Source organism: Malaya genurostris, chromosome 1 (genome assembly GCF_030247185.1).
Source record: "Malaya genurostris strain Urasoe2022 chromosome 1, Malgen_1.1, whole genome shotgun sequence".
Lineage (NCBI taxonomy): Eukaryota > Metazoa > Arthropoda > Insecta > Diptera > Culicidae > Malaya > Malaya genurostris.
Window position 1 is genome coordinate 119,525,084 of NC_080570.1, and position 19,644 is coordinate 119,544,727.

Below are 19,644 nucleotides of genomic sequence, written 5' to 3' on the forward strand. Positions count from 1 at the left end.
TACTATTTCTCAGATTGATAATACGAAGCTAGCTTAAAATTCTAGACGAGTTGACTAGGAAAGGGTTGAAGGAGATGGCAACATTTTTATTTAAAAAGGTATTTTTAATCAGGCCTATTTGCGTACAAGCTTTACGTGGTCGAATTAGCCGATTTTTTAAATAATGCATTTTTTGAAGTGGATCTCGTTGTCACTCTTTTTCTAGGAGGAGAAAAGCTTCCATTTCCCTCCTGCGAGGGTTGAGGGGCACTTTGTTCGTGGCTCGTCTCGTCATCCATTGCCTCATCGGTTGTATTGTTGTTGGTGTGCGTCTTCGTTTCGTTTTCCTTGTTGTTCGTAGTTTTGAGCTCGTTGCTAGTTGCTTTAGATGCGTCTTGTTGTACATTGGTTGCAGTTGCTGGTTGGTTTGATGGTGAAACAGGAGTACTGCGTTCACTCCTGCAAAATGTGATAATTTCTTTAGAGAGTAAAAAAATTCGTTCATTTTCATATTTTTTGTATCAAAAATAATGAATCCGTTTCAAAATACAATCGAGTTTAATCATTCAAGTACTACCGAAAACTAATTGTAAAGGTTAGGTGCTTTGGTCTATTATTTGAATCGGCCATACTTGCAAACCGGTGATGATATAGGTGAGCTAAAGTGAATCAAGTCTAATAAATATATGATCTGAAGATCTAACGATAGTGTATTATTCCAAGATTTAAAATTTTTTTCTTTGAATCTTGCGACCGAATAATGTGTTTAAATCAGAAACCTTTTATAGTGGTTTTCAGTTGGACATATAATGCGACGGAATCGTCGCAGAATAGGGAAATAATGAGCGTCAGAATCACAGATGCCAGGTTTTTCAGATTGGTATGTAAATTTGCAATTTCGTTTGTTAGCAGACTTTTTTGCAGATTTTCGAAGTTTTTATTAACAATCGTCCAGTTTAATGACTTTTGCTATTACTGTAGGTGTTTTCTTTTATTTCTCTCGTCATACTTTCAAATTTTGAGCTCGCATTTCATCTGGCATCTCTGCCAGAATATTGGACAGTTATTTTAACCCCTTCGCTGTCTGTTGTATTGATATTAACTAGCATTAGAGCAAAGACATCATATTAACAAGATATCCAGCTCTCACATTTCCCGAACAAATCATCGGCAACATCCTTTTTTGCGAGCATGTCGCCCTCAGGTGAGCCCGCATCGAATCTCATACATAGAAGTAATGGAGAGAAATGTCAAATTCGTGCGCGCCAAAATAGCAGGGCTGCGCACCCATACAATTGACATGATATGTTGAATGTGATGCCGTGCGATGGCGTTGTTGAACTGAAGATTGATTTCGCTCCAAGCTGACAGGGTCTGATTAGAGTCACAAGAAAAATTAAACGGTTGGTGGATGAGGGCATAAATAAAATAAACCTAGATTCTCTATAGTAGTACTGTATTTGTGCAACTCGTGACACCAAAAGCGCCGTCTGGTGTAGAATGGGTGCGTAAATGTACCTAAAATGCATGTACAAAGTTGCCTGCGCATTTAACACAACCACAGTAGCATAAATCAAATAAACATAGATTTCCCACTGTACGGTGACACTAACAGCACCTCTGGTGAGATAGCGGCATTTTGTCGCTATCTTATCGCATCGCAATCTTTTCTAACCGACAGTAAAATTTACAATATCATTATAATCGAAGTCAACTTTTTATCCGGCAATCTCCGGAGTCTTTGAACCAAAAGATACTGCCACCTTAATTTTGTTTATTTTATCATTTCGTATCTTAGTTTCGAAACTGTCCACCATACTGACTCGGCGCTATCAAATGGTGTATCAGCTAAACGAAAAGCTATAAACTTAGCTTCTTTCTTCACGCCAGCGCTAGCTGGTGGCAGTCATCGAAAATAAACCCTCTGCAACTTCGAGCGAACAATCTCGAAACTGCTGGAAACTTTCACACCAGCTGTTTTTATTTTGGGAATCGTACAGGTGCTGGTACCGCTCCCCGCTACAAGGTTTGTTTGGCGTTAGTGCTCAGCTCAGACCAGACTTGTTACACGTTGTTTGTTTTGCTTGACGTATTTTTTTCGGCTCTCCGATTGAAGTGAAAAATTAATATGTCGTGGGATCGACTGCCGTTCGAAATTTACGTGCAAATCTTCAAAAACCTTAACTTTTGGGACCGGAAGCCACTTTCGTTGGTTTGCCACCGATGGAACGAAGTAATCTTTTCGAGAGCACTTTGCCGAAATCTTTGCATTGAACTCAGCCGCGGTGATTGGAGCGGTAACGGTGTGGATGGCATTGAAAAGGTGCGTGTGGTGGACGAGGGGGTGGTTGAGGCTAGTCACCGTGACTACCGAGTGGTTTATGTGAAATGGTGCAAAGACTCAAGTCCGGCTGTTTTTCAATCGATTGACCGCCTACTGCGTGGTTTGAACAACAAGAAGCAACTCGAAGGTATGATAATCGATGCACCCCTAGGTCAGCAATTAACGGTATTTTTCCGCACGCACTGCGATCTGTTGGCGCGTATTCGGAAGCTGCAAGTTTCGACGGAGTGTACGGATTGTCGATTGAGATTGGATCCCTGTTTGCTACGAATGGAACAATTGGAAACGCTTTACTGGAGGGAAATTGTACCGAACGATCAACTTGAAGTTCAGCGGCCCTGGTTGGTACTGGAAGCACCAATGCTTCAATCTGCAATCGTTCGCTTCGGTGATTCGGATTCGGATCAGGGTCTCATGTGGCACAGTAGTTTCATAGAGCTAGATCAGAGTTTCAGTCTGAAAACTCTAAAGATTCATCTTCATTCACGAATGTGGGAACGTTTCTTCGAACAGAAGTTAAGTTCCCTGGAACAATTGACGCTCTGTCACAAAACACCAAACTTGGAGGCTCGTGACTGGAACCTTATGTTCGCCAATATGCCCAACCTGAAAAAAATACAAATGTGGGAAGTTACCGATGATATTATGGAGGCCATTAACCGTCACTGCCTTTTCTTACAAAATCTACTGCTAGATAAAGTGAACCTCACGCGGCAGTTTCTTTCAACCGATAGAATTTTTCCCTGTTTGGAACATCTTCGCCTGGAATCAGGTGAAATTCGCAGCAATAGAACACTATGTTTGCCAGCTTTACAAAACTTTGAATGGTTCAACGTGAAAAATCAGGAAAATCATACTCTAAACATTTTTGCTCCGAACCTGCGGAACCTTCGTCAGGCCAAGTATGGTCAGCCGGATTTTGTACTGACTCAGAATGCACCGTCGTGCTTGGAGAAATTACAGCTCGATTTGTATGCGTCCAACATTCCCGAGCACCTGTTCCGTCCGTTTCCCCAGTTGCGGGAATTCAGTGTTCGCGTCAGTTCCGCCCGACCCGATCTGGATCGAATTATGCCGAATTTGAAAAACATCAACGAATATACGCTCATCGCGTACAACGCTCCACTGCACTGCGATGCAATGCTCAATCAGATGTTCAAACACTGCGGACAGATTACCGCGCTAACCCTGTGCGGGTTTAATCCAAACCTGGAACTGTCGTTTCCGGTGTTTGCTCAGATCTTCCGCAATCGCAACCTGAAGGTAAGAGCGATCGAATAAAAAAACTGTATTTTTTTGTCAAATTGTTTTTTTTTCAGTACCTCAAAATGTTTGGCCTTAACGTCATGGGGAATTCGTTCCCGCTGCAGTTACCACCGGAACTGGACACTTTCGATCTGCGCTACGTCAAGATTATGGACGTTGCTTTCGGAGCTTACGTATTTCCGCCGGACGGACCGTTCCGGATTGTATGCAATAAAACGGAAGAATGCTGTTGCTACTTTTCCAAGGATTGTGACTAGACGATTGACGATGGGCGGTCGTGCTGTTGGGTGTAAATTTGATTAGTTTATTATATGACATATTTGTGATCTTTGGTGAGATGCCTCCACCACAACTCGCGTGCTTTTGATTAGGCTGCATCATCCTATAAGTGAGAGGCTACCGATTGGTGATAATTTTCCAGTAATTATTTACTTGCGTTTATTTGAAAATCATTAATATGATTGAATTTGTTATTGCTTAGTAGCAAAATGTGAATAAAACAAACACTTGAACTTAATATAAAACAGATTGTTTGACTTATCCATGCTCACACCACCGGCTCGAGATCGAAATGATCCCACTCCTGGATGTCCGCATAGAGTGCATCCCCTGGGCTAAGCGTACTGCTTATCTGTCTTGCTCCGTAAAGTAGATAATTTTCGTCAAGTTCTCCCAGTTGGACGCCACACTCGAGTAGTTTGGTGGCAGCTCGCAAAGCCTTTACCGACGGAAGTACTCGGCCGTAGTTGCCGATAAAGGCGATACCAATCGATTTACTGTTGAAGCCCAAGGTGTGCGCTCCGACACGATGCCAACCAATTCCTTCGTACACGTTGCCACCGTTAGCGATCAGGAAGCTACAAAAAAAAATGAACAGAGCTGTTATTGCAGTAATGAAACCGTAACAAATCTCTCTTTGGGAGTGTTGTTTTCTAGATTGATATCGTTTAGTTCAGGTTATGTTTTTGAGGAAGCTAATCTGAAGAGATACGGCAAGGTAACGGACTCCTCTGTCTCTTGTCTAATATGGCTTTGGAAGGTGTGATTCGAAGAGCGAGGATCGACACGAGTGGTACGATCTTTCGAAAGTCCGTACAGCTTTTTGGCTTCGCTGACGATGTTGTTATTGTTACATGTAACCTTGAGAAGATGATGAAAATATACAACGGACTTGAAACCGAAGCTAGACGTATCGGACTGGCTATAAATTCGTCGAACACAAAATACATTAGAGCAAGAGGCTCTAAAGAAGAAATACTACGCCTCTAGCCACGTGTGCTGACAGACGATAATATTGAGGGGGTTGACAAGTTCATGTATTTGGGCTCACTAGTGCCAGCCCCGACCGAATGAGCTGGTGATATTTTTTTTAGTTTCACGAATACATACAGATGTCAACTTGGGATCTTAAAATAATTCAAGTAAGAGTAAATTGAGCCCACCCGTCCTGATTGTCGCTTTTGTCCTTGTTCGAGATGTCAGATCATTGGTATACCTTTTAGTTGAATATTTGTTAAAAATTGAATAAAGATAATTGATTTATTATTATTATAGTACCAAAAATAGATAATAATAACCACGGCCAGACGAATGAGGAATCGTAACGTGGGCAATGAGAGTGATGAATACTCGAACCGATGGATATTTGACTTTGCTAGGAAAGTTTGTCCAGATTCTGTTCCTACGCAGAGCATTATTCGGGAATCTCCTCCAAATAATGGTTTTATTAATAACCCATTTTCAATGCTGGAATTTTCTATAGCACTCTTGTCTTGTAACAATAACACTCCTGGGTTGGACAGAATTGAATTCAACTTGGTGAAGAATCTGCCCGACCTCGCAAAAAGACGTTTGTTGGAATTGTTCAACAAGTTTCTTGAGCAAAATATTGTTCCACCTGACTGGAGGCAAGTGAAAGTTATCGCCATTCAAAAGCCGGGGAAACCAGCTTCCAATCACAACTCATATAGACCCATTGCGATGTTGTCCTGCATCAGAAAATTGTTCGAAAAAATTATTCTACGACGTCTCGACACTTGGGTCGAGACGAACGGTTTGTTGTCAGATACTCAGTTTGGCTTCCGTAGAAAAAAAGGGATGAATGATTGCCTTGCATTACCATTGCATTCGTCTGACATCCAAATTGCCTTCGCTCAAAAGCAACAAATGGCATCTGTATTTTTAGACATTAAAGGAGCATTTGATTCAGTTTCCATTGATGTTCTTTCAGACAAGCTCCACCAACATGGACTCCCAGCGGTTATAAATAATTATTTGCACAACCTTTTGTCAGAGAAACGCATGCATTTTTTACATGGCGACTTGGCAACATTCAGAATTAGCTACATGGGTCTCCCGCAAGGCTCATGCCTCAGTCCGCTCCTCTATAATTTTTACGTGAATGACATTGACAGCTGTCTAGTATCCCCATGTACACTAAAACAATTGGCAGATGATGGCGTGGTTTCAGTTACTGGACCCAAAGCTATTGATCTGCATAAACCATTGCAAGATACCTTAGATAACTTGTCCGTTTGGGCTGTTCATCTGGGTATCGAATTCTCTGCGGAGAAAACAGAGCTGGTCGTCTTTTCAAAAAAGCATGATCCCGCGCAGCTTCAGCTCCATATGATGGGAAGAATGATCCAACAGGTTTTAACTTTTAAATACCTCGGGGTGTGGTTCGATTCCAAATGCACGTAGGGAGGACACATTAGGTATCTGATAACGAAATGCCAACAAAGAGTAAATTTTCTTCGAACAATAACAGGATCTTGGTGGGGTGCTCATCCAGAAGATCTAATAAAATTGTATCAGACAACGATACTTTCAGTGATGGAATATGGATGCGTTTGTTTTCGTTCCGCTGCAAACTCTCATATTATCAAACTTGAGCGAATTCAGTACCGTTGTTTGCGAATTTCCTTAGGCTGCATGCATTCGACACATACAATGAGTCTTGAAATTCTGGCGGGAGTTCTTCCATTAAAAGATCGATTTTGGGAGCTTTCATCACGCCTGCTAATAAGATGTGAGGTGCTGAATCCCATGGTAATTAATAATTTCGAACGACTAGTCGAGCTTTGATCTCAAACAAAATGACAGTATATTTTAATCACATGTCACAGGAAATCAACCCATCAAGATATATTCCTATCCGTGTCAGCATCCTAAGTACCCCTGTCTCAACTTTATTTTACGATACATCCATGCAGCGCGAAGTGCGTGGAATCCCGGATCATCTACGCTCGACGGAAATCCCAAAAATATTTTCAAGTAAGTTCAGGCATATTGACTCTGAAAAAATGTTTTACACGGACGGATCGCGCATTGAAGAAGCGACAGGGTTTGGTATGTTCAACAATAATGTTTCGGCCTCATTCAAGCTAATCTGTTTATATAGCAGAGTTAGCAGCAGTTCATTATAGCTTAAATGTAATCGTCACATTATCTCCAAACCATTATTTTTTCTTCACAGATAGTCTAAGCGCAATTGAAGCCATTCGTTCAAACGCTGCTGGCGAAAATGAACCGATTTTATTGGGCAAAATAAAACAGTGCCTGAACGACATATTGAATAATAATTATCAAATCACAATAGTCTGGGTCCCGGCTCATTGCTCCATTCCTGGCAATGAAAGAGCCGATATTTTAGCCAAACGTGGTGCTATTGAGGGTGAAATTTATGAGAGACCGATTGCTTTCAACGAATTCTATAGCTCGTCTCGCCAAAGAACACTTGCCAGCTGGCAAGCATCTTGGGATAGAGATGATCTGGGTCGGTGGATGCACTCAATTATTCCGAAAATATCGACAAAGGCATGGTTCAGGGGACTGGATGTGAGTAGGGACTTCATTCGTTTGATGTCCAGACTCATGTCCAATAACTACGCGTTAGATGCACATCTCCTTCGAATTGGGCTCTCCGAGACTAATCATTGTGCTTGCGGAGAAGGTTATCGGGATATTGATCATGTCGTTTGGACATGCGTGGAGTATCGTGATGTCAGATCTCAACTAATAAATTCTTTGCGTACCCAAGGTAGACTATCCAATATCCCAGTTCGAGACATTCTTGCTTGTCGTGACCTTTCATACATGAAACTTATTTATCATTTCATAAAGAAAATTGGAGTTTCAATTTAATAAAGGCCCCTTTTAAGACTTAGTTCTGATCCCAGCTGCGTACATGAGTTCAACCAATAGCTAAATTAGAATAGAAATTATGTAATGATACAAACAAACTCGAAACAGTTTATGAAATTATCAACAAAATGTCTGAAAATAACAGCTTATTTTATAATTTATAGAAGTTAATCGTTTAGTTCAAACAATATTTCTGAGTAGATTTCATGATTAATAACGAGTTACCTAAGATGATATTTAAGTAATAAGAGGAATATGTTTTAATAAATTCAAATCGTTGTGACTATGTTAGAATTAAATTAGGATAAGAATTTTATGTAAAAGTGATGCTACGGTGAAGAAAAACTTATGTAAACTGCCTAAGAAATAAACGTATTTATGAAAAAAAAAAAAGATAAATAATAAAGACATGTACGTACTTATAAATATTTCTAAAAAATGTGGTTCGTTCCCGGTACCTTCTGAAATGACCGCACTCACCGCTTGATGGAGCGCGAGATTAATTGCATTGTTATCATTTCAACCAGAGTGTGCCATAAAATTTCAATATATACAAATGAGCTACCGAATCGAAAGGATTCTCACGGTTTGACATTTGCATTATGAATGCATGTTGTACACTCAGCAGTGCAACCAATTTATCACCATTGGTGCCAGTTTCACGGAGGACCGTAGATGTGCGTCAAAAAAAGATCGTGACTGTCATGTCTGGAAATTCGTTTGTGATAGTACCATGATTTTGCAATCAGTTCATAGCGGGGCAAGTTCGCCATATTGCTATGGGGCAGGTGTGCCATCACAGAGGATGAACAAACCTAACCTCAAAGTTGATCAGTGTTGAAACATTCAATGTAAACAAACAACTAAAAACAGATTGTGAACGATGGTACGGACATACAAGAGGGTTTCTTCGCGTAAAAAGGCGGCTGAAGAATTCGACATGTCGCGGAAAACTTTAGAGAAGTAAATGATGATGATTTTTTAAATACCTGTAATATCTAAAATAAACGCGAATCTTATTGATTGTATTAAGGAAAGCAGTACAGTAGAGGAAATTCAATTAAATTAGGGAAAAAAGTACGGGTGTGTAATGTCAGAGACATAACTGGATGTCGTGAATACGAATAAAACTGACACAATTTCTTTACACTTTCGAATTCGAATTGATAGTTGATTGATTGTGTGAATTGCGAAACTTTCCCCCTTTTCACTACTAAAATTTTCAACGATTTTTGACGTCGATTATCTCATTTCGGATTTGCATATTTCATTGAAAGAAACTATCAAGGTGCTGTACAGGATTCATTTCTGCCTTTTAGAAGGACCAAATTGTGGAATTCTCTACGATATTTAGCATAGTTCGGAACATTTATCTCGAACGATTTTCGCACAACGAAAAGTGAACGAAGCAAATCAAATTATTTTGGATTTTTATTAAACTGATGATTTCTACCTTCGATTTGCAAAGAAGTAATCTTAATAGTTCTTTAGATAACATTTAGAGCCATTAGAACGGCTAATTTTATATAATGCTGTCCACTTTTCGTTTCTTGTTTTCTTTCTCTCCGATGCAAAGCACCAGCAGCTGATACAATCGTTCTTGCTTGAATCTTTGGATGTTTCTCAAATTAAATATTTTGGATAGTTTAGTTAATAAAGCTGCAAAAATTAATTACCCAAAAATGTGTTCGAGAAATTTTTTTATTAAACTATTTCAACTAAACGTTTTCTTCAAAACAAGCATCTGATCAAAATGAATTCAGAGCTATATTTTTGACTGATATAACATTTGTCTAAGTGTTTTCAAATGATAAATAATCGCATGTTATAAGGGGACAAGCTTTTCAGAATTAATAATTATCAGGTGTACAACTTTGCTTCCTCCGTTTTCCGATAGGTGGCTGTACCGACTGAGGCTGTTCAACATACATAGATGATAATGCCTTTAAAGTGAGTGTGTACAGTGCCTAACGAATTGTCATCGCCGTTTCAGTGATAGTTGCTCTTGTTTTTGTATTATTCACGCTCGAAAATGTTCGTTTATGTGCTCTGAGTAAAAGAACGTGTCGGGAGTGGTTTCAACGTTTTAAAAATGGTGATTTCGATGTCGAAGACAAACATGGTGGTGGAAGAGAAAAAACCTGCAAAGATGAACAACTAGAAGCATTGCTTGATGAAGATTCGTGCCAAACCCAAGAAGAGCTTGCCGAATTGTTGGGAGTGAGTCAGCAACCCATCCCAAAACGTCTCAAGGCCCTGGGCGCTAAAAGAAAAGCGGCCACAATATCAAGAGCGACATGACAATCTCCATCCTCCAACACGACAATGCTCGGCCTCACGTCGCAAAAGTGGTGAAAAAGCACCTGGAAACGCTGAATTGGGAAGTATGGCTCCACACGCCGTATTCCCCAGATGTTGCCCCTTTTGACTTCCACCTATTCCTTTCGATGGCACACGGCCTGGCAGATTAACATTTTCAATCCTTTTTTGAGCCGGGATCCGAAACTTGCCGGAAAGATAGAAGAAAGTTGTTGCTAGCGACGGACAATACTTTGAATAATACACCTGTAAGCACTTTTTCGCAATAAAGCTAATAATTTTGAAAAAAAAAACGGTGTTGTACACCTGCTATCTCTACTGGCAACAGTGTCGGTCGTTTAAAAGTTGTTTAAAAAGTCCTGGAGCTATTGAATGACCCCAGACCCTGTCAGCTTGGAGCGAAATTAATCGTCAGTTCAGCAACGCTATCGTACGGCATCACATTCAACATATCATGCAAATTTTATGTGTGCGCAGTGTTGCCAAGGCCATCATCGAAATGGTAGGTTCCCTCCAGCCAAAGACGTCATATTAACAAGATATCCAGCTGTCACATTTCACGAACAAATCATTGGCAACATCCTTTATGGCGAGCTTGCTGCCCTCAAGTCGGTCCGCATCGAATCTCCTACATAAATGTAGGGGAAAGAAATGTCAAATTCGTGCGCATCAAAATAGCAACACTGCGAACACATAAAATTGGCATGTTGAATGTGATGCCGTGCGATGACGTTGCTGAGCTGAAGATTGATTTCGTTCCAAGCTGACAGGGTCTGCTCCAGCATATTATTTTCTCATCTTTATGTACGGCAAAAAAAATCGTATAAAAAGCTCCCATTTAAATTTTTGTTGCCAGATGAAAATGATGAAACGTTGAGATCTAGTGTTATCTAGACAAAAAGTCCCAAAAAGTCGACATGCATTTATTTTCGAGTTAACACTAGATCTGGACGTTTCCTGCGTTTCTAATACCAAACAATATAACCGCCTAACTTTGGAAATTCGAATGAAAACATCTTCCATCCTCGTTTCGCTATTGAAAAGATCAACAAAACAAAGCTTACTTGTAGCCGATATCGCTCCACTTGTTTCCCTTCTGATGAGTGTCTTGGATCGATCGGACGATGGTTTTACAGGTGATCATGTCACTGCAGTCCGCCGTTGCGGTGTGGTGGATCACCACGAAGTGCACCGGTTTGATCTGATAGGTGACATTGGTCGACTTGGAAGCTCCCCACTGAGCTCGCTTGATGATGTTCGGGCAGCCGTTGTTGTCTGGGGCTATAGGTAAGAAAAAAACAAATGTCTATCAACTTGGTGCGTTGCAACTCCTATTTGACTTACCACACACAACGAGTCCATTTTCTATCAATGCCAAGAATACGGTTGTCGCAATCAGGGCTATCACTTCGTTGTGGTTGTTGCCAAACATGTCTTCTGTTCAGTTGTTATCAGTCTGGTTAAAATGCGTAAACAACCGGTTTCGATTTTTGTTTTTATTCGTTACACGATGATGCACCGTCAAGAAGCGATGTGAAACTGAATCAGTTAGGATTCTGTTTTGCTTATGGTGAGCAATATTTGTTACCATCGGGGATTCACCAAATCAAGCCCTGCGGACACTGACTTTCGTTGTTGCAAGAACCAAGTACAATCATTTTATCAGGTCACTGATCATAATAGCATTTCTTCTAAACACACAATTTGATTTGACATGTAGTGACTTTTTTTTGTTCTCGTTAAAATACTTTTGACACATATTTGAAAATAATACGGTATATTAGATAAACTAATAGAGCACACTTAAAACTTAATTTTGATCTCGGCGAAAAAAGATGCCGAAAACGAACGGCGAAGAGATATTTTATTGAAATTTTGGCAAAGATAACATTCTCCAAAATACTCGGTTTATAATTTCCGATTTCTCGGTAATTCACAATGTTATACTGATATTCGGTTTAGTAAATTACCATAAACAAATATATAGACTAGACACTGATGATCTTTTTTAATACATATCACCGTCCTTCGTTAAACTGGCAACAATACTGTTAAACTGGCAGCACTGCTGAGTTCCTCTATTAGTTACAATTCAAATGTCAATCTATTCGGAACTGGCTGACGATTTTCAGAATACAAGTCTTCCCCATGTATGTATGTATGTATGTTTGAAGCCACCATCAGTTCAAGGCATTACCAATGTATGCGGGTAGACTTACAGTAGATCCGAATTTGATTATCAGATAGCTTTCATATAATTGCTGTTAAGAAGGCCAGAATTGGTTTTGAGGACCCGGCGCCTTCCAGCAAGAACATCCGGCCATATAATAAAGAATTTCGCTGTACCAGTTTAAACCCGCCTGATGGTTTGTTTGTCAGAAGGGTGCGTCTTACTCATTTCAGACCTTCAGGGAAAAATACAAAGCTTCCCCCACGTGACTCAGGTTGGCAATCCACTCCATCATCCAGTCATTCAATTGTAAGATACCCTGATGCACTCCCTGCCCCTCCCCGTTGTCGATATACTTGAGCATAATACAATATAATATAATATAATATAATATAATATAATATAATATAATATAATATAATATAATATAATATAATATAAAATAATAGAATATAATATAATATAATATAATATAATATAATATAATATAATATAATATAAAATAATATAATATAATATGAGTTTATATAAAAAAAATATAATATAATACAGTAAAATATAATATATCACATCCTAATGCAATACAAAACAATATAATATGATATAATTCATTAAACATAACACAATATATCATAATATAATATAATATAACACAATTTAATGCAATACAGTATACTACCAAGCTAGTACAAACTTTTTTAAAAAGTTGTGTGAAGCATACAAGTGAAAATCCGTTAAAAATCACCGTTGCACACGATTTTGTATGAATGCCTGTTGGATATCTGTTCTCTGTGATATAACATAATATAACACAGTATGATATAATATAATAAAGCACAATATAATATAACATTACACAATATATTCTAACAATATACTATAACATAACAGAAGATACTATATGAAATAATATGCTATGATACAATGTATAACAGTTGATTTCGCACTGTAAGTTCTTTCGTCGCACTACTGCAGGAAATATAATATTTCTTCGTAAAGCATAATAATAATTATAATAGTAATAATAATAATAATAATAATAATAATAATAATATTATTAATAATAATAATAATAATAATAATAATAATAATAATAATAATAATATTATTATTAATAATAATAATAATAATAATAATAATAATAACAATATATAATACAATGTAATATAATTCAATTCAATATATAACATATAATGCAACAAACAACAGAACCACATGTGGCAATATACTACTATAAATATTGCACTTTACACCACTACAAGCTATTTCGCACCCTCTCATTCTGCTACTAACGCAGAAGGCGATAGCACCCAGTCGACGCCGTTCTATTGACCAAATGTCATCATAGACGCTCGGGGAGGCATGAGATAGGAACTTGTGAGAACTTTGTTATCTCACCATTTGACGACCATCAGAATACAAGTCTTCCCCATCTTTAAAAACAAACAAGTTGTTACCAATAGCGACAACGCAAACATTTGTTTATTTTCACTAACGGTATACTCCCAATAGAAATGGTATCAACGCAATCATTCTTGCGCGCCGCCAAGCGGTGAATGCAGTCGTTTTATGAGGTACCAGAAGAACTCTACAATGAATCACAATTATTTCAAAAGTTCTTCGCTACCCTCATGTCTTATTATCTGTCTTTGAAATTACCGTGTTTACCAGCAATTGGTCGTTTTACCGAAATCAGCAAATAAATGATATCAATTTACTGAAATCTCGGTAAACAACTTTTAGACAATCGAAATTCGGTGGTTCATCAAAGTAGTAATTTTTCTTCAGTGCAAAACTAAGCCATGTAAATAATATGTGGAATTCGTCACAACTGAAAATCGAATCCGAATATAGCGATATGTTTCGTGATATGAAGAACAAATTTGTTCAATGTTCGACGATTATTCGTGACAAGAAATTCCCCAGAGCATCCTTTTGCACACGGGATAAGGATCCTCGCAACGCTAATCTACTGCATGAAATTGATTGCATTCCGGTATGATATAAAGACTGTCCCAGAAAGTATGGACGCACTTTGATTTCGCTGTAAATATTTCTAAAGTGTTAGATATTCAAATTTTATTCGATATACTGGTAATATTAGACTACAACAACAGAATATTATTCTCAACATTTGCTACTTAGCCATTGTAGACTAGCTGGTGCACCTTCTTGCGAACGTACCTCATTAAATTCCGTACAGACTTCTTGGCTACAAGTTTTGACACTTTTTTCCAATCTTTTTCGAACTGTTGCATGGTTTCTGCTGCCGAGACATGTTTCCTAAGTTGTGCCTTCGTTAATGCCCAAAATTCCTCAATTGATCGTAGTTGTGATCAATTTGGTGGCTTCATGTCTTTTGGGACGAAAGTGACATTTTTGGTAGTATAACATTCTACCGTTGATTTCGAGTAGTGGCAAGAAGCAAGATCTGGCCAGAAGACAAAAGGATCCTTGTGGCTTCGAATCATGGGTAGAAGTCGTTTTTGTAAACATTCCTTGATGTATATTTCGCTGTTCATTGAAGCAGTGGTGATGAAGGGTTTCGAAATCTTACCGCAGCTACAAATTGCTTGCCAGACCATAGCTTTCTTACCAAATTTTTCGACTTCAATCGATATCTCGGACTGGTTTAGCACTTGCCCTTCTCGCACCGTATAATATTGTGGTCCCGGGAAGGAGTTGTAATCAGGTTTCGTCGTCCATGATTATTCAGTTCAAATTTCCAGCAAGAATCGTATTGTACAGCTTTCGAACCCTTGGTCTGATCGATGCTTCTTGTTTCGGACTACGTTTTGGTTTGTTTCTGCTTCTTATAGGTTCGAAGATTCAAACGTCCTTTAGCACGAAGAACATTTGACTTCGGAGTGTCCACTTTTTTGGCCACATCCCGAACTGAAACCTCCTTCTTTTGCTCGAACGCCTTCAGTTTACGTTTATACAACTGAGGGTTAGCAGGAACTTTTTTTCGACCCGTTTTCGGTTTATCCTCAAAGGTGTTATCATCACCGAAGTTCCTGATTGCATTTCGCACGGCTTTTTCATTCACTCCTTCCATTTTTGATATCTTTCTCAGTGATAGTCCGCGTTCTGTGCACCATTTGTACACAATTTTTCGACGTTGTTCTGCTGAAAGTCCACGCATTTAGAAACAAACTAATGAAAACGAATAAACAACTGCACAAGTGGTTAGAGAAGATTGTAAACAACAGGACGCAGCCTTCAAAATTGACAGATTCTGAACCATTGCGAAATGGCAGCGGTTTTTGGTTGTGTCCATACTTTCTGGGACAGTCTTTATTCTCTTAAATATTCAATGTTTTATTGAACCATTACTTTCGTTGTAGCTGGAATATGATTGTCTGCGGAAAATCAAATTGTGTTCCCTACTGGAAATGACATGAGAGTGCATCCATTCTACTGTGTATATGTTTTACAGTATTTTCTTCATCTGATGTATTGTTTCTGTTTATTTAATTTCCAAGCCTATCGGTTGTACCGTCTACATAATGTAGAAATCAATAAATCAATTATTTGAGTTTTAACTGGAATGTGTATTTTACCTTTAAAATTTTATTTTAATTAATTGCCTAAAATCTCGCAATAACATGCATGCATGGACACCGACAACTTCCGTAATTTCTATCCAAAAGCGACGAAGATTTGGCTAATTTATAGATTTATCGAAACCGAAAGTCTCGGTAAAAGCAAATTATCTGTCAAATAAAACTACCGAGAATTTCAGTTGTTTTAATATTTGCCGAGATGATTACCGAGCACTTGGCTGTTCAAATAAAAGTTTTGCCGAGATTCGGCAAAGATATAAGTGTGTTCTGTCTCAGTCCTACATAGAACCTTTCAGAAAAGCACTGTTACTGCCAGCATTGCTCTACGCGGAGGTAAATGATGATGCGTCAAAAGACAATTTGACAAGTGCACGGGCGGAACGACTCATTTGCTGTAATGACTATACCGGGAGTGTGCCGAACACGAGGTTTTGTGCGGTTAACATTATCATACAATTCGATAGTTCTACCTAAATTTAAATTCCAGTACAGTAAATTCATTATCTATCTTCACACTTAATTGTTTTCGCTGAAAGACTAAACTGCGGAGTTTCAGCAATCTAAAATTTGATGTCATTTATTACCGAAATTGTCAGCATAAAGTTTACCTTTACTGCATGTTCGGCAAATCCAACGAAGTGAAATTTATGAATTACTGAGCATTCAGCAATTAAAAGTAAACAAAGAATTCGTTTCCTTAAATTGTCAATATTCAATTGATGATCAAGATTTCATTTTATTTCCGAATAAACGTACAAAAAACATTATTTATGGCTTTCCAACAGTGGAAGCAGGATCTGGAAAGTGCTTTTTTATATATATCCCAAGTAACAATTTTAATATTAATAAATACTTGTAACTGTCTTCAATGCTACATAATAAATCTTGCATTAAAACTTTAAACTCCACGAAAGCTTACTGAAAACCTCTATAAGAGCATGTTCCTGCCAAGTGGACCATTCTTCATAAGGTTTATAAAGCAAAGTGAAGAATTAGCATAAACCTGCGTTAAAACTCCAAATTCAAGAAAATTTTGAAACCAGCTTTACGATCAACATTAAATTTCTTTGGACGGAATGAATTCCGCTATGAATAAACTGTCGTTTTGATAATATTTTTCTTGACTATATGTGTCATGTCTGCGTTGAATGCAATCAGTAAGAATTCATTGGATTTTATTTACAAGTTTGAGGCTTTAACCGAACGTAAAAACTTCATGCGCTTTTATTTTTATCGTGAATGTATGGATAAAAATAAGAATTATAACTAATCGCCTTGAAATAAATACGGTTTTTGCAAAAATCTCCATGATTTATGAAAATCATTTTCTGTGATTCATCGTCTTTTTTGTATAAAACTATTTCGTGGCGGTAAAACTTGTGCATACGTTCTGAACATGAATTATAAAAGTCCATCATACTTCCTCGTTTTTGCATTTAGAAGTTTATTTGATGTCAATAAAGGCTACGGCAAAGAAAATCATAATGGCGGCCATGAAATTTTCTTTGATGCAAATTACGCTTAACCCAAGAAGCAATAAATCAAATAGCCCACAACAAATGTGTCATAAATGTACTTTAGAACCCTCAAATTTGCTCTGAGTGAAACTGTCATCCAATGAACACACACAAAACTAGATTTATGAAAGAATTTAACTGACAGTAATGTTTTAAAAAAAATGTTTGAAAGCAATATTAAGAGTGTTTGCATGGTTTTATTCTAGTACACATTGTTTTATTTTTAGTCCAGTTGTTAGTCTGGGTAAAATGTTTTATAGAAGCTTTAAAAGCTATGAAATTACTTGTCAAAAGAGACATTTATTATATAGTCATCATAAAACAGGTAGTGATTGAAAAATCAATTACAAAACTCCTATAAATTACAATCAAAACCATTAGGCATTCGAATTGTTACTTGGGTAATCATCTATAATATGTAATTATTATACTTACTGGATAGATCGTAGATTCTCACGACTTCCTTTTGGACGAATTCCAAAGAAAATTACTGCGTAGTGCCAAGCGAAAATGAAAAAAAGTGAACAACAGTTGTCTAGCCGAATTTCGGCGAAAGCTAACACATATCTTTAAATTTCTGCAATGCATTGAATAATTTCGGGATAATTGTTAACCACCGATCAGCAACAGATTTTGCAAAATCTCAGCGAAGAGAAGCATTTTACCGAAAAATCGGTAATTCTACTAAACCAATCTTGGGAAACATAATATTGGCACATTGTCGCGAAACTGAATTACCGATAGCGACACCTATCATTGAAAAATGGAACCAAGAAAAGGAGGGTTATTCCGAAAATTTTCATATCGGCAGTTGTGATTTCCAACGATTTTGTCGTGAATACGACTTACTTTACTATGGGGTGCCTTTTCAAAATTTACCCTCTGAGAGAGTGATAAGTTTTTGATCGTGAATATCTCTTGTTGTATCTAACGAATCAACATAATTTTTGCTACATGCCATCGGAAATATGATCACAATTTTATGATAAAATTTTCAGTTGTGTGACATAATCTCAAATAGTTCAAAATTAAACTTTTCTGAAATGTTTGGTATAAACGAGTATCAAAGAGGATAATTCATATGGCGCGTTTGCCTTTCTCGTATTTTGAAAGCTCATAGCTCAGTGATCTGTGGAAGGATTTATATAATCTAACTACCAATAGAATCGAAATTTTTCAACTTAAACGTGTATAGCAAGAGCATTGAAGTATTTCAATAGTACACTATTGAAAAACCTATCTCATTTGACCCATGTCAACACCAGCCAATCAGAACGCGTTCTGAGGAAGAGAAGAAAATAGCTGCTGCTGTACAACAAATCGTTCAAGAAAAATGTTTCCAAAAGTGGTGAATATCGTAGTGAGTTCCTCAATTTGGTCCTTCTGAATGCTAGAAACGAATCCCTACAGCATATTGATAGTCTCTTTCAATAAATTATGCAAATCCGAAATGAAATAATCGACATTGAAATTCTATATGCGGCTATTTTTATAGCCGTTAGGACCGCCCATTAGTGAAAAAGCTACAAACGAAATCACATAAAAGGAAATCTCTTAACAAAAATTGAATCAGTTTGGATTCTATCGCCACTGCGAGCAGATGTGTTTTGTGTCGTCTGCACAGCTAGTTTCGCTTTCGACAAGAGCGATTACGTCACAGCTGCCAGTCATTTCGATGGATGAAAAAGCAACGTTGGAGAGCATTATAAAAAATCAGCCGTTCTAATGGCTCTAAAATTTTTCTAAAGAACTATTAGGATTTGTTTTTCGCAAATCGCAGGTAATTATCCTCAGTTTAGTGCAAATCAAGAACAATTTGGTTAGATTTGTGCACTTTTCGCTGTGTGAAATTCACAGTAATCGAGATCAAGTGAAGCCTTTTTTTGAGAAAAATGTTCCGAGTTTAATATCGTAGAGAATTCCGCAATTTGACCCTTCTGAATGCTGGAAATTAATCCCTACAGCATATTGATAGTTTTTTTCAAAAAATTTTGCAAATCCGAAATGAAATAATCGACATAAAAATTCTGTATGCGGCTATTTTTATAGCCGTTAGGACCGCCCATTAGTGGAAAAGCTACAAACGAAATCAAATAAAAGGAAATCTCTTAACAAAAATTGAATCAGTTTGGATTCTATCGCCACTGCGAGCAGATGTGTTTTGTGTCGTCTGCACAGCTAGTTTCGCTTTCGACAAGAGCGATTACGTCACAGCTGCCAGTCATTTCGATGGATGAAAAAGCAACGTTGGAGAGCATTATAAAAAATCAGCCGTTCTAATGGCTCTAAAATTTTTCTAAAGAACTATTAGGATTTGTTTTTCGCAAATCGCAGGTA

The 19,644-nt window shown here is 37.8% G+C and overlaps 2 protein-coding genes across 2 annotated transcripts; one reads left to right on the forward strand and one right to left on the reverse strand.

Moving 5' to 3' along the window:
- The first annotated feature begins 1,936 nt into the window (after positions 1-1,936).
- On the forward strand, positions 1,937-4,018 carry LOC131425614 (uncharacterized). Its single transcript, XM_058587639.1, has 2 exons — positions 1,937-3,586; positions 3,643-4,018. Exons 1-2 carry the CDS (start codon positions 2,108-2,110, stop codon positions 3,844-3,846), a joined length of 1,683 nt encoding a protein of 560 aa, XP_058443622.1. The 5' UTR covers positions 1,937-2,107; the 3' UTR covers positions 3,847-4,018.
- LOC131425615 (peptidoglycan-recognition protein 2) lies at positions 4,002-11,548 on the reverse strand. Its single transcript, XM_058587640.1, has 3 exons — positions 11,399-11,548; positions 11,119-11,335; positions 4,002-4,446 (listed from the first exon to the last, which is right to left on the reverse strand). Exons 1-3 carry the CDS (start codon positions 11,484-11,486, stop codon positions 4,137-4,139), a joined length of 615 nt encoding a protein of 204 aa, XP_058443623.1. The 5' UTR covers positions 11,487-11,548; the 3' UTR covers positions 4,002-4,136.
- Positions 11,549-19,644: the final 8,096 nt, after the last annotated feature.